Source organism: Pipistrellus hanaki (genome assembly GCF_964339955.1).
Source record: "Pipistrellus hanaki genome assembly, chromosome: 8".
In the NCBI taxonomy this organism is placed as follows: domain Eukaryota; kingdom Metazoa; phylum Chordata; class Mammalia; order Chiroptera; family Vespertilionidae; genus Pipistrellus; species Pipistrellus hanaki.
Window position 1 is genome coordinate 64,858,555 of NC_140510.1, and position 14,383 is coordinate 64,872,937.

Here is a 14,383-nt window from a genome sequence, read left to right on the forward strand (position 1 = left end):
AAGCCTGTAGGTTATTCATACAAAGATTATCGTTTGAATGAGCTTAGTAGTGGCAGTTTATTTGATTTAAGGTGAAATAGAAAAGCAGAAGCTGTTAGAAGAAGACAGGCGACATTTAAGACAGCCCGAACGCGAGGGGCTGGGTTCCGCGCACCTGGGGCCCTGAGGCTTGGCCCGCTCGCTGCGCAGGCGCAGTGGATCTACTCACCATGCCGACTGTCAGCGTGAAGCGCGATTTGCTCTTCCAAGCCCTCGGCCGGACCTACAGTGAGTGCCGTCCCACAGCTTGTGCCTCCCCTGCGAGGCCGGGACCCCTCTCCTAAAGGGCTTCGTGGCGATGTTCGTGCCGTTTGACACATTTTGGCATCCGGCGGTCGCGGGTGGGTGGTGCAGACGGCCGGAGTGGCGGCGCGGACTGATGTAACCTCAGAAGCGGCTGCCTTTGCCTCGCCTACACGTGTCGGGCTCGCCGTGCCATTCATTCAGCGTCCTCGGCTGGAGCGCTACTCCCTGGTGCCGGGGGAGCGCACAGGAATGAAGCCCGGGGTGCATCCCGAGTGTAGCTACCTGAGTGCACTGAGAAGGGGAACACGGGGACGTCAATGAGGGGAAGTTGAAGTTTGAGCGGGAGGGCTGGAGGCATCTGCTTTTGTTGTTGTTGTTAGTATTTGCTGAGTGCGTGGTTGTGTGCTAGGCACCCTTCTAAGCGCTATGAGAATACAGCGGTGCAGGTGACCCAAAAGGCCCACTCACACTTTCTTTTTATTTACTTTACAAAAAAAATTTATTTTTGAGTTTTTGCAGAGAGGAAGGCAGAGGATAGAAAGTTAGAAACATCGACGATAGAGAAACATCCATCAGCTGCCTCCTGCACCCCCCCCCGCCCCCCCGCCCGCCCCCCGGCGATGTGGCCTTGACCTGAAACGAACCCGGGACCCTTCAGTTTGCAGGCTGACGCTCTATCCACTGAGCCAAACCGGCCAGGGCCCACTCACACTTTCTGATGACGGAGGCAAATAATAATTAAGTAGAACATAAGTAAAATGGTCTTCGGAGAATAGTAAATGCTGACAAGGAAACAAAAAAAAAAGATACTGTGCACATAATAACATTAGACAGGTTGGCATCGTTTGAGCTGAGGCCTGAACGACTAGGAGTCCATGCTATTCTTAAGTCTTCATGCTGTTCTTCATCTCTTTACAGTTCTAAAGATAAAACCATTTTTTTTAAAAAGGGGGGAATATTAAGTACAGTTATCAGCCACCATAGATGTAGCAGTTGAAATTACATCTGTCCGCCCCATGATTATCAGTTCGTATAAAGGTTGTATGTAGCAACTTGATTTGTGTTATCTTTGGTTTTAGAGCTCAATATGGTAACGTAGCCGTTGTCGGTTTAACAGGTACTCCTTCCTTGAACAATACATTACTTTGAAAATAAAGTTAAAAAATGTTTTTATTGAGTTTTTAATAGAATATTAGAAAAAGAGCAAGAGAAACATCGATGTGAGAAACATCACTAGTTTGCCTTCCGTATACACCTCCCCTGGGATCGAACCTGCAGCCTGGGAATTGCCCTGTCTAGGAATCAAACAGCAACCTTTCCGCGCACAGTTCAATGCTCCAACCCACTGAGCTACACAGGCCAGGGCAAAATAAAGTTAGCTTTTAAAAATGGTTTTAAAGGTGCACTTTTGGGTACTGTGTGGTCTTGAAGTGTTATTCTCTCTAGAGTTCTGCCATAAGTCCCTAAAAATAGAGGTGATACTCCTGCCCTCTGAACTTGGCTCTAACTCCCTATACTTTTTATAATAGTCTTTCATCATTAGTTTATATTTCATGTGTTTGTCCTTGTAATTTTTTGTTAATTTGGTTGAGGTTAAAATCAGAAAAGCAGCTCTGGCTAGTGTGGCTCAGTTGGGATCCCAGTAGGGGACGTGCATGGGCAGCTAATTGATGTTTTGCTCTCATGTCAATGTTTTTCTCTCTGTCTTCCTTCCCCTTTCTCTAAAAGTCAATAAGAAATCCTTAAAAAGTAGCCGAAACCAGTTTGGCTGAGTGGATAGAGCCTCAGCCTGCGGACAGGAAGGTCCCCGGTTCGATTCCTGTCAAGGGCATGTACCTTGGTTGTGGAAGAGGCAGCTGATCGATGTTTCTAACTATCCCTCTCTCTCCCTCTCTGTGAAAAATCAATAAAATATATTAAAAAAAAAAAGAAAAGAAATCCTTAAAAAGGAAAAAAGGAAAAGCATGTGTGGCAAGCACCTGTTTTTTTTTTGTTTTTTTTTTAATGTTTTCAGATGAAGTCTCATTCACTCTTCTGTTCTCATGCCCCCCACCCCCTTTTTTTTTTCAGTCCCTCCAAGGGTTGCTTTTTGTCTGTCCTAAATCCCACTGTTTCTACTTATTGCCTTTCTCTTTAACTCCTCTTTGCTCCTCAAGGACATGTCTAAAGCTGCTTTTCTTGCTCTCATCATTTGGGCCCTCTGGGGGCAGTTTCCTCTCCTTAGTCTACCTTTTTCTATTGCCTTTTTGCTCACATGTTTTCCTCTTACTATTCACTTTCTTGTTAATGGATTTCTTGTCACTGTTCTTCAGTTCTGGTTCTGTTCTGCTTTGCTGTAATTGCTGGCAATACTGTCAGAGCTACCTGTGTACATCATACAAGCCTCTAAGATGTATTTACTTAGGTGTGTCATTTTCTTACAGGGAATTATTAATCACGATTTTCTTGCTCTTTTTTTTTTCTTTTTTTTTCCTAAGCTTGTGAAATACAGCTGGAAGTATTACAGACATACTTTGATTTATTGCAGTTCACAGTTATTTATTTTTTTAAAAAACAAATTGCTGCTTTAATCAAGTCCTCCCGGTCTCACCTGTACTATTGTAGTAGCATCCCTGGCCCAATCCCTCGGCCACCCTTCCACCATTCTTTAAAATGCAGATCTAAAGAAAGATGCTTTTGCTCAGCTGAAAATCCTTCAGTGTAACTCTCCATTGTCAGCAGGCAGGACTGAAAGCAAGTCCCTGGGGGTGTTATGACATGACTTCTGTCTACTAGTGCTTGTTCCATTCTATCTCTTGACATGAACTTTATGCTTCATCTATATTGAACTTTCCAAATTTGACATGCTGTTGTCTCCCTACAATCTCTGCCTAATAAACTCATCTTTTTTTTTTTTTTTGAAGCCTTAGCTGACCCTAAGTGGAGCTCATTACTTCCTATGGGTCACCTCTGTACCTTTCACTTCACTATATTTACACATCTGGTGTTTTTACTAGAGTAAGAGATAGTTAACGTAGGAATTGTGTTGTATTTATCTTTGTAGCCCTGACACTTGGTGCAGTGTCTGGTATAGAGTAAGTGCTCAGTAAAAGTTTGTTAAATTGATTTAACATTGGGATCTGGAATCTTAAGGCCAGCCTTTCACTAGAATATACTGGTATTGATGCTTTGTGTTCTCTCTCTGGTAATGAGCAAACCCTAGAAATGCTGTATCAGGTAGCAGAGTAAAGTAGAATATAACTTAAAATAAGGAAGAGAACAATTAGTTGTTGTCGAGTCACCACATTTCGGGGTACTATGACAGGCCCATTATTTTCATGAACTTACCTAAATTTCAATAGTTGCATGCTATACATAAATGTCTGCAAAATGCTACTTTATGGATGAGGCATTTTGAGCCACTTTATGGAGGAGGCATAGGAATTAGAAAGATTATATAAACTCCAGAACTAATAAGTGGGATAGTCAGAATTCAAACTCTGATAGTGCTGGCTCCAAAGCCAACTGTCAGGCTGTCTCAGAATTTTGAAGGATAGGATTTATATGACATTCCAACGTGTTGGGTCTGTAATTTGGAGCCTACTTTACATTGATCCCAATATAATGGGTTTTTCTTCTAAGCAAATGTAAACTTATCAGTTCCGGTAACCTAATTCCATAGTTGATGTTAGGTGAATCAGCTCTTTAATAAAAGTTTTGTGTGTTTTTCTTATTTTTAAATTTTTTGTAAAAGCATTTTTTTTGTTGTTAAGTGGTGACATTTGATGACTGGTACTTAGTATGCTTGGTGTAAGGCAAGTAATAAAATGCAGTTTATTTATACACAATTCATTTATGCTGATCAGATTAAAGCAATATCCTTTTTTTCCTCCCATAGCTGACGAAGAATTTGATGAACTATGTTTTGAATTTGGTCTGGAACTTGATGAAATCGTATGTATTGGATGTTTATTTTTCTAATATTCTGTGTTTAAGCCCATTTTTCAGATGTTTACTATAGTTTATTTTTGTTACACTGTGGGCCCTGGTGATTCCTGTGCTCTCTGTGTTAAGAGGCTAAGCTCTGGTCCTGAGATTGTTGCTTTGCTTAAAATCTTTCTGTGTGCTGTCACCGCATGTTATTTGGCTAGTGCCGTGGAGATGGGTAGACCATCTCCGGTAACTCTAGAATCAGAGTGAGCTCCGGCAGTGAGGTACCGAATTGCAGCTTAACCATGTGGAAAGGGACCTGGGAAGCAGTGGAAATGCTGCTCAGCCAGAGTTGCTGTCTCTTTGGCCTCGGCTCCCCCTCCTTCACTTCTCCCATCCCCAGCCCCACCTTCCTCCATGCTTACTCAACCGATGTTAATTCATCCCGAGTTCATTACTGTATATACTCCATGTTGATCTTGTAAAGGGATCTATTTTTGAAGAATGGTTTATAGAAATGATTATGAAGCATTTTCCTAGAGTTTTTTTTTATTATGTAATGATTAAAATATTTTTAAAATAGATTAATTTACAAAATATATCTACATATATTGATTATGTAGTAAAGTCTTATTTTTAAGCCTTTTATCTTATTGATCTATAAGTGTTTTATAACACTATAAAGTTAAAAAATTGTCAGGCTGACAAGAATGTTTATTGTCTTGCCTTATTTTTCCTGTTGTGCCTTTAATATTACAGGAAGATTTTTGACATTAATAAGTGCCGGGGGTCTGTCTCCAGCATCTAGAAGCTCCAGCATCTAGAAGTGTTCAGGAATTTGGAGAAGGGGTTGCGGCATAAGTTAATAAAGAGAGAGTAGAAATATAAATTTGTAATCATGGGAGAGCCAGAGGAAATTTAGGTGTAGTAGCTAAATTCTAATCTCCAGACAACTTGCTCTTTATTAACACAAATTGCCCTAAAGCAAAGCAGATATACTTATCAAAAGGTAAAGTTTGGTATACAGTAGGCTTTGTCAGTTTTGGGGAACTGCCTTGGGCTATTCTGCTGTTTGGCCTGCAGGAAGCAGTAATGTGTAAATTGAAATGCCCTCAGCGGTCTGGCCACTAGCACTCATTTATGTAAATTCACATTTGGGGAAATGCTTTCTGCCATCTTGTAAGCAATAATATGTATCTTCAGTCCAGCTGAAGCTTCAAGGTTCCATCAACCTTTTGATGAAACTTCTTGCATTTATGACTTGCTGGAATTAGCCTCTAGCAAATAAGCATCTGTATTCTTGAGAAGTTGGCTAAGATTTCTGTTTATATTAAGTTGCTATCAATAATTTAATTAGACCTCAAAATTAAGTTTGAGGTTGTGCAGTAAGAACTTTGGACTAGATATCAGAAAATTTGAGTAGTAGTTAGAGCTCCCACGATCACTAGCTGTGTAACCAGTAACAATTACATAGCGTGTCTGGACCTCACATATTAATTAGTTTCTTTGGGCTTCATATATTAGTCTCTTTGAGAGAGAGAATATGAATGAAAATGCTAGATGTGTGAGCTCAGTAAAAGTCATCTTTATGTTTGTTGCAGATTATAATAAACCTATGTTTTGTTGCAGAAAATAATACATGTAATGTAGTTACTGCTTTATAGTGCTGACAACTACTTTTGCCTAAGAATTTACATTTTATTTTATTGTGCTTGTTTTAGACTTCTGAGAAGGAAATTATAAGTAAGGAACAAGGTAATGAAAAGGCAGAGGGGGCATCTGATGTTATTCTTTACAAAATTGACGTCCCCGCCAATAGATATGATCTCCTATGTCTGGAGGGATTGGTTCGAGGACTTCAAGTCTTTAAAGAAAGGTAAGGGTATATATTCATTAAATACTTTGCCAAATTGGCTATTTTTTCTTTGCCTGTCATTATCAGGAGCTCTGTTTAAGTTTCTAGAAAAAACCTTGTTGGACAGGCACACAACTCTAGGTCTTGCATAGAGGGATGATTGGTGGGTGTGATTCAGGTAGACTGTAGCCATTTAAACTTTGTCTGAATATTGAGTCATAGCCTTTCATTTTGGGAACATATTTTAATAGTGATGTGGTTAATGGTTTTATGAAGAACTTTAAATGTTAGAAAGTTTGTTAGTTTGTGTGTGTTGTTTTTTATATTCAGCTCAAATTTGATTAGCTGTAACTTCAGCTTGTTGTTCATTTTGCTTACACAGCAGAGAAGGTACTTAAGTTATCAAATGTTTTGGTTAATAATGAGCAAGTTTGTTTTAATATTATTGTAGGATAAAGGCTCCAGTATATAAACGGGTAATGCCTAATGGAGAAATCCAGAAATTGATCATCACAGAAGAGGTAATAAAGATAAGTCTTATTTTCCTTTGAAAACAGTTTCTTTTGTGTACATATCGGTAATGTGGGGTGGAAAAAAGAACAAAGCTGAATCTTTTGCCAAATATAATTTCTTTGAACGTTTGCTAAAATGGATGTATATTTAACCTTCTAGTTTTTAAAAACTGTCAATTTGTATCAAGCAGTGAAAGGGACAAAGCATCTGTTTTCTATGAATAATTTTGGAAAATAACATCCAAATATTTATTTAAAATACATTTGACATGTAATTGTTTAAATTGTGGTACAGTGATAAAATTAAAAATTATTTTTTTGGTAAAAAATATCAACTAGAGCAAACTACTTAAAAGTTAATTTTTTCTCATTTAGTAAATTTTCAGACTTCTTACTGAATGGAAATTCTATGAGGACAGTGACTTTGTCTCTTGGCACCACTATATTTTATTACTTGTTGGTTAAAGAATCAACATATACTTTTTGAATGAAAATGTGTGATAATGTCAACAGTGCCACTAACTTTCTATTACAAAATGTTATTACAAAGAAAAGCCTTCATATTTACCATCTCTAACGACATGATTAATTTCAGACAGCTAAAATACGCCCTTACGCAGTAGCAGCAGTTCTCCGAAATATAAAGTTTACTAAAGATCGCTATGACAGCTTCATTGAACTTCAAGAAAAGTTGCATCAGAACATTTGCAGGTTTGTAGATGCATTTTCCTCTCTCCTAGCCTTCCTTTCTCCAGTCCCTTTATCTTTCCATTCTTCTTCTTTCTCCTTCTCCCTGCCTTTTCAATTTCCCTCCCTTTTTCCTTTCGTCCTCTATACAGATTTTTTTTTTTTTTCATTTTTTTTTATAAAATATATTTTATTGATTTTGTACAGAGAGGAAGGGAGAGAGATAGTTAGAAACATCGATGAGAGAGTCATCGATCAGCTGCCTCTTGCACACCCCCTACTGGGGATATGCCCGCAACCAAGGTACATGCCCTTGACTGGAATCGAACCCGGGACCCTTCAGTCCCCAAGCCGACGCTCTATCCATTGAGCCAAACCAGTCCCGGCTCTATACAGATTTTTTTCAAAGCATTTCTAAAGTAATAAAATGTGAGAGTAACGAGGTTAAATTTGCTTTACCAGACAACTAATTATTATTGCTTATAAATAGTGTGTGCATGGAAAAATAATACATATTTTGATTACTGTATAAAGAAGCAAAATCTAGTCCTAAAGATTTTCTCGGTTTTTGTGTTTTGGTTCAAATCATTAGTAGTGGATTATACTTTTAAATAATAAGCCATGGTAATTTGAAGTATGATTTTCATTTTTAAAGTGGGAAATTTTTGGCTTGAATTCACTTTTTGAGTTTTATTATAAATTGACAGATAAAACTGGAAACTTTTAAATGACCAAATTTTCCTATTGTGCCTTTAACATTTCTGTACATCATTTCCCATACCACTCAGTATAGTGATCTTCAAACCTAAATAATTCCTGAACTGCTGCAGGTCAAGGAACGTAATGATGAGAGTTCTTGAAATAATTTCAGTATTTCAAAACTAATGGAAATATCATATTTACTGATGATAGCAAATATTAGGCTTTAGCTAATATGTCAAATTTGTTTGTGTTGGTTCTGAAATATATTAATTTTATCTCATTCTGATCAAAGATATTAGTAGTTTCAATTAAGATTAGATTGACAAATATTTTATTTTCTATTTTTATTAAAGATATAATAAATAATATATCTTATGGATAAATATCATATCTATAATAATATTTTGAATAAAAGTAGAAAATAGAATATTTGTGATAATAATCCACTTCCTGTACATGTGTTGTAAACCTTTTCTATCAGTGTGTCTTTTGACCTTGTTTTTTTAATATATACAGTTTCATTTTGGATATACTTACATTTATCAGTCTTCCTGTATGAATTTTATGTTTTGTTTCTAATTTAAGAAGTGGTCTCTCCTTGGGCTCATGTGTCACTCTGGAAATTAAAGTGTGTTTTGATTACTAATGATAGAAATATGCAAGTACTTGTCACTTGTTACCCTGAATTAATGGTAAGAATGCCACTTTATTCAGATTAGGTTAGAAATTGAGAATCTAAAAATATACTTATTTTAACTTAAAAATAATGCTTATACTGTATATTGGTTGTGTCATAGGTTACAATTCTGAAATGTGGAACAGAGTTGTTAAAGCATTAGTCAATCCTGGCTCTTGAGAACCCAGTTCTAGTAAAATAGGATTGTGTATATTACAACTATTTTGACCAAAAAGTTTAATAGATTTTCAGTGATTAACTGGCAGAAAAAGAGAAGGGTGTCTGATTTAACCCTTACAGGTTTTAAGCTTTGTTCTATATTTTATCATTTTGAATAAAGTAACACTTCCTGTTTGCTTGTCAACAATTCTGTTCAATTCAACAATATTAATGTTTTAGTCACTGGTCTTAGAAGTTGACCAAAATTTGTTTTTTTGCAAATTTTAAAAACTATTTCAGAGTTTATATAACATGGACTTCAGTAAAGTCCTTAATTACTAATGCACTTTAATCCTTGATCACTAATGTATATGTGATTATGCATAAATATGCAAATATAGGCATATTATCTAAAACCAGGTTTAAGAAGTCTTAAGAACACTATAAATTCTGTCCAAGTTTCTCTCATTGAATTGTCTGTTAGAAAGCTTAGAGCCAGCCCTGTCCTTGTGGCTCAGTTGTTAGGTGTTCTGAGAGATCACTGGTTTGATTCCTGGTCAGGCCACATGCCCAGGTGTGGGTTCAGTGTCCAGTCAGGGTGTACATGGGAGGGAACCAATCTATGTTTCTCTCTCCTCCCTTTTCTTTAAAAAAAAAAATAAATAAATCAATAAATAAATCAATAAATAAATCAATAAAAACATTAAAAAAAAAAAAAGAAGAAGAAGAAAAGAAAGCTTAGAGCCAAATTTGTGACCCTCCTTGGTAAGATGGTGGGCTTTAGATTCTAATTTGATATTGACATTGTTCCTGGATCTATTTGATATCCTACTTCTATTTCTTTTTTAATTTGTAACTTATTATAAGTTCCTAAAATTACCTTAAATCCTTTGTAGTTAAACTGTATAACAAATGAAATCAGTAGCTTTTGAACTTTCTCTACACATTAAACTTGAAATGTAAATTGTCTTTTATTTTTTAATTTTTTTTATTTTTATTTATTTATTTATTTATTTATTTTTAAACATATATTTTATTGATTTTACACAGAGAGGAATTGAGAGGGACAGAGAGTTAGAAACATCGATGAGAGAGAATCATCGATCAGCTGCCTCTTGCACACCCCCTACTGGGGATGTGCCCTCAACCAAGGTACATGCCCTTGACCGGAATCGAACCTGGGACCTTTCAGTCCGCAGGCCGATGCTCTATCCACTGAGCCAAACCGGTCCCGGCTGAAATGTAAATTGTCTTTTAAATTAAATTTTCTCTATTAATATAGAATGTATTAATGTACAATGTATTAACATAGAAAAGTAAAAAATACAGCAATTTGGTCGTTTACTCTAATTTATTAAAACATGCTTACTTTAGGAAATGAGATTCAAAGAAGATAGAGGGAATGTTGATTTGGAAAATATAGTGGGAAATATAGTTTTCTTGGGAAAGCATAGTGGCAAGGAATTTACTTCAGCTACTGAAATAATGTTTTGTTAGTAGCTTTATAATTTCTCATTATTTTTAATAGTTGTTTGAATTTATTCCTTATATTCCTCTAAAGTTGCCATAAAGCAACAGGCAATTTTAGGGAAGTGTCTAAAAATAATTAAAAAACACATATAGTCTATGTTACCTTTAGAATTTCTGTGGAATATTCAAATCTCTTTTTCCATCTTTTTCCTTTTCTCTTTCCCTCTTTCAACATTTAGGAAAAGAGCATTGGTTGCTATCGGTACCCATGATTTGGACACTTTGTCAGGCCCATTTACTTACACTGCGAAGCGACCTTCAGATATCAAATTCAAACCTCTAAATAAGACAAAGGAGTATACAGCCTGTGAACTGATGAATATATACAAGGTAAATGTTCTTCTATATTATGTAATAGCTCTGCATAAATCTTGAAATTCCTTCAAAGTTAAATCTTGGAATTCAAAAAATGTACTGAGTGCTTTAACAAAAAACAGCCAGCAATGTCTGGGCCCCAACACAGAGATACTGATTTTTTGATCTAGAGGAGGGGTACTGGGCATAGTTTTGTTTTATTATTACTCTTTTATCCACTTGGATGATTTTAATTTGCACGTAGGATTGAGAATCACTAAAGTAGACCATACCACAATGTAATATTCATATTTGGGTATAATTAAACTCATGTAAGTAGAAGGAACAATAAGTATTAGTGTTGTTGTTTTTTTTATGTGTTTGGGAAATATTACAAAATCTTTGCCTCCCATTATTATCATTTTATCTTATAGCAGTGACAAAGAATTCAGTAGTCACTTTAAGAGGAGTAGTGGATATTGTTAGAAAAAAAGCAACTATGATCCTTGGCCTGATTTGCTAGTGATTTCTCTGATTTATTTAAATAATTTTCCCTTTTTATCACATTTATTAGGGTGACACTGCTTAACAAAATTATACAGGTTTCAGGTGCACAATTCTACAATACATCATCTGTACACTATAGTGAGTGTTCACTACCCCGAGTCAAGTTAAGTAGTTTTATTTTAGATGACTCGGGCTTACCAGTGGGAATTTGTTTTCACTGTTGAAATGGCTCAGTTGTGTTTTCGTCTCTTCCCAGTGGGAGATGAGGCTGTACAAGGCTGTTGAGACACTAATTTATATTAGCACCTTTAAAAACTTAGAACTTTCTATAATCTAGGGCACTTTTATTGTTTTTCTGACTTTTCTCCTTTTTACACTAGGTAGGTGTGTAACATTGATAGAAATAAAAAACTAATTTTGTTTGACTTAATTTTTTTCAGACTGACAACCATCTTAAACATTACTTACATATCATTGAAAATAAGCCCTTGTACCCAATTATCTATGATAGCAATGGTGTCGTCCTATCAATGCCTCCAATCATCAATGGTGAGCTATTTCTTAAACATCATTGATTTATACTGTCTTTTCTTATTCTTCAGTATTTCTGTAGAATTCTCTATAGAGTTGGCTGAATCAAATCAAATTAACTCTTAATCTGAGAATCTTAGGTTTTTGGTAGATTTTTTTTTTTTTTTTTTTGTAATAGTTCTTTCCATTCATCATTCAACAACATCTTACTTGGGATTTTTATACAATTTATAAATGTCTAAGTATTCTTTTAAAAAAATACATATATTTTTATTTTAGAGAGGAAGGGAGAGGGAGAAGAGAGATAGAAACATCAGTGATGAGAGAGAATCATTGATTGGCTGCCTCCTGAATGCCCCACACTGGGGATGAGCCCGTAACTTGGGCATGTGCCCTGATCAGGAATGGGACCATGACTTCCTGCTTCATAGTCAATGCTCAACCACTGAGCCACGCTGGCTGGATTAGGAATATTTTTTAATGCTTTTCTTTAGATTTTTTTTTTTTTCTTAAGTAATTTACTTGGTTAAACTCAAAGTTGAATTCTGCTTTGTCTGTTTTATAGTTAAACTAAAACTTTTAAACTGAATTTTACCCTCTTAACTCTTCTGAAGGCTTTTTTGATGAGACAACTTGAATGTAACTACAAAATTTAATGATGTTGAAGCCATAGATGTTTGCTTTTCTTTTCCGATTCACGCTAGGTAGGAGAGTCTTTGCCTTCTCTAAAGCTTGGACTCCAGTAATTACAGTGGTTAAGAATCTGGACTCCAGAGTTAGCCAGATCCAGACCCGCATCTTAGCCCTGCTGCTTACTACTTTGTGATTATAGTCAGTGAGCTTTATCTCTCAATCTTAGTTGTCTCTCTGCAACTCTGTTGTGGTGAAGATAAGATGAGACAACCTCTGCTAAGTGCTTGGCATAGCTCCTAACCCATTGAATACACTCAGTAAGGCCTGGTACTATTTTGAGTTTATTCTCCAATGGAGCTTAAATAAAAGTTATATATCCCTTTACATTGAGATGTTAGTTTATGTTGTGTTCTAAATTAAGATGTAGTTTTTGTTTTGTAGAGCTTTGTGTGCACTTTTATTTCTGAAATTGATTGTCTTGTTGTTATTTTGTGTTCATTGTAGGAAACCATTCCAAAATAACAGTAAATACTAGAAATGTATTTATCGAATGCACAGGAACTGACTTTACTAAGGTAAATGAAACTTTTTTCTATTTTTGTACTGTCAGGATAGATTTTTGCTTCTGGGTCAAGACTATATGGCTAAATTTAAAAATAAGTTTATTTGGAAGATGGGAACATATTTTAGAAAATTAGAAATATATATTCTATACTTCAGTTATGGTGCTTTCATTCAATTGACAAATGTTTAGTGAGCACCTGTACTGTCTTTTCAGTGCCAAGAATTGGTTATATGTTCCTTGACTTGAAGGAACTTGTTATGGGAGAATTAACCACCTAACTGTAAAACAGAACAGAATAACTATTGTAATAGGATCTGTATAAATTGTTTACCTTTGCTGGCTTAATTAAAATGCTGGGTAATTTGGTACCATTGTGTATTGAAATTCTTTAAAAATGAACTGGTTATAAAGAAATTCTGTTCAGCAGTTAATGAAGTATTTATGCACATAATGATATCCAGAATATGTAGAATACTAGTTGTGCACTTACTTTCAACCACTACATATATTAGATTAGATTGCTATGAAAGTTTTTGCTATCGCATATGATTTCTTTATTCATATTAAGTAAAGCATAGAGTGAGATGGCAATTAAGCAACTTAAGAAAGGTAAACTTGGAAGGAAGGAGAAGGCTGAGGTGTTGAAGGCAGGTAAATGGCATTCATGTACATTTATGGAGATCATTGTAAGGTATTTCATTTATAACTTTTATGTACCATATTTGCCTTGAGGAATAGTATAGTATTATCATGTTAACATTTTTAAATTCATACATTAGCAGACCTTGGATATCTTTCTTGAAGTTTGTATATAAGAGTGAAGTATATTTAAAAGCAAAGCATGTATCCTAATAAGGATACTGTATTTTTTCTAAGCATACTTTTTCAGTTACATGGCATTCACTATATTATATCAGGCATTGCTCTCTGTGTAATACACACACGCACACACTCCTTATAGTAACCAAATGAGGTAGGAACTTTAATTATCTCCATTTAACAGATGACGAAACCAAGGGACAAAGACAGTAAGTAACTTACCCAGACTACTAAGTAGTGAAGGCAGGAGTCAGGCATCTGGTGGCAGAGACTATGGTATTGATCTGTAGTTAACCATTTGTCACTCTCAAAATGTGGTGAATCCAAGGGAGGGGTGGGAGAAATAAATGTGTCTCAGTCATGGATTGTACTTTTCAGAAAACAGCATAAATGCTAAACACTTGAAGATAAGGACAGGCCTAATTTAGCTCATAAGTGTTTATTCCATTCTCCCTTTTACAATGTTTGTATAGAGATTCATTTTTAGATATTTGGGAACTAAATTATATTAAATATTCATTTCTGAGTGAAGAGAAAATACATATATTTATAGATTACCATAATATTTGTCTTTTTTCTTTGCAGGCAAAAATAGTTCTTGATATTATTGTCACCATGTTCAGTGAATATTGTGAGAATCAATTTACGTAAGTTCAGTTGGTGCCTTTATAGATGCCCTGTTGGTTGTTTCTTCTGAAGGCACAGCACGAAGGCCTGTG

General features: G+C 35.7%; 1 protein-coding gene across 3 annotated transcripts in view; it reads left to right on the forward strand.

Annotated features, from left to right (window-relative positions):
• Positions 1-155: 155 nt before the first annotated feature.
• FARSB (phenylalanyl-tRNA synthetase subunit beta) overlaps positions 156-14,383 on the forward strand; it is a 54,367-nt gene continuing 40,139 nt past the window's right edge. For 2 of the 3 annotated variants that reach the window (XM_084891393.1, XM_084891394.1), the window contains exons 1-9: positions 156-267; positions 4,163-4,218; positions 5,916-6,070; positions 6,501-6,570; positions 7,157-7,272; positions 10,495-10,645; positions 11,557-11,665; positions 12,785-12,855; positions 14,250-14,311. In XM_084891393.1, coding sequence (XP_084747519.1) covers positions 210-267; positions 4,163-4,218; positions 5,916-6,070; positions 6,501-6,570; positions 7,157-7,272; positions 10,495-10,645; positions 11,557-11,665; positions 12,785-12,855; positions 14,250-14,311 — 848 coding nt within the window. In that variant the 5' untranslated portion in view covers positions 156-209. Of the gene's footprint in view, positions 268-290; positions 381-4,162; positions 4,219-5,915; positions 6,071-6,500; positions 6,571-7,156; positions 7,273-10,494; positions 10,646-11,556; positions 11,666-12,784; positions 12,856-14,249; positions 14,312-14,383 lie in introns of those variants that run through there. The other variant, XM_084891395.1, reaches the window with a different exon arrangement.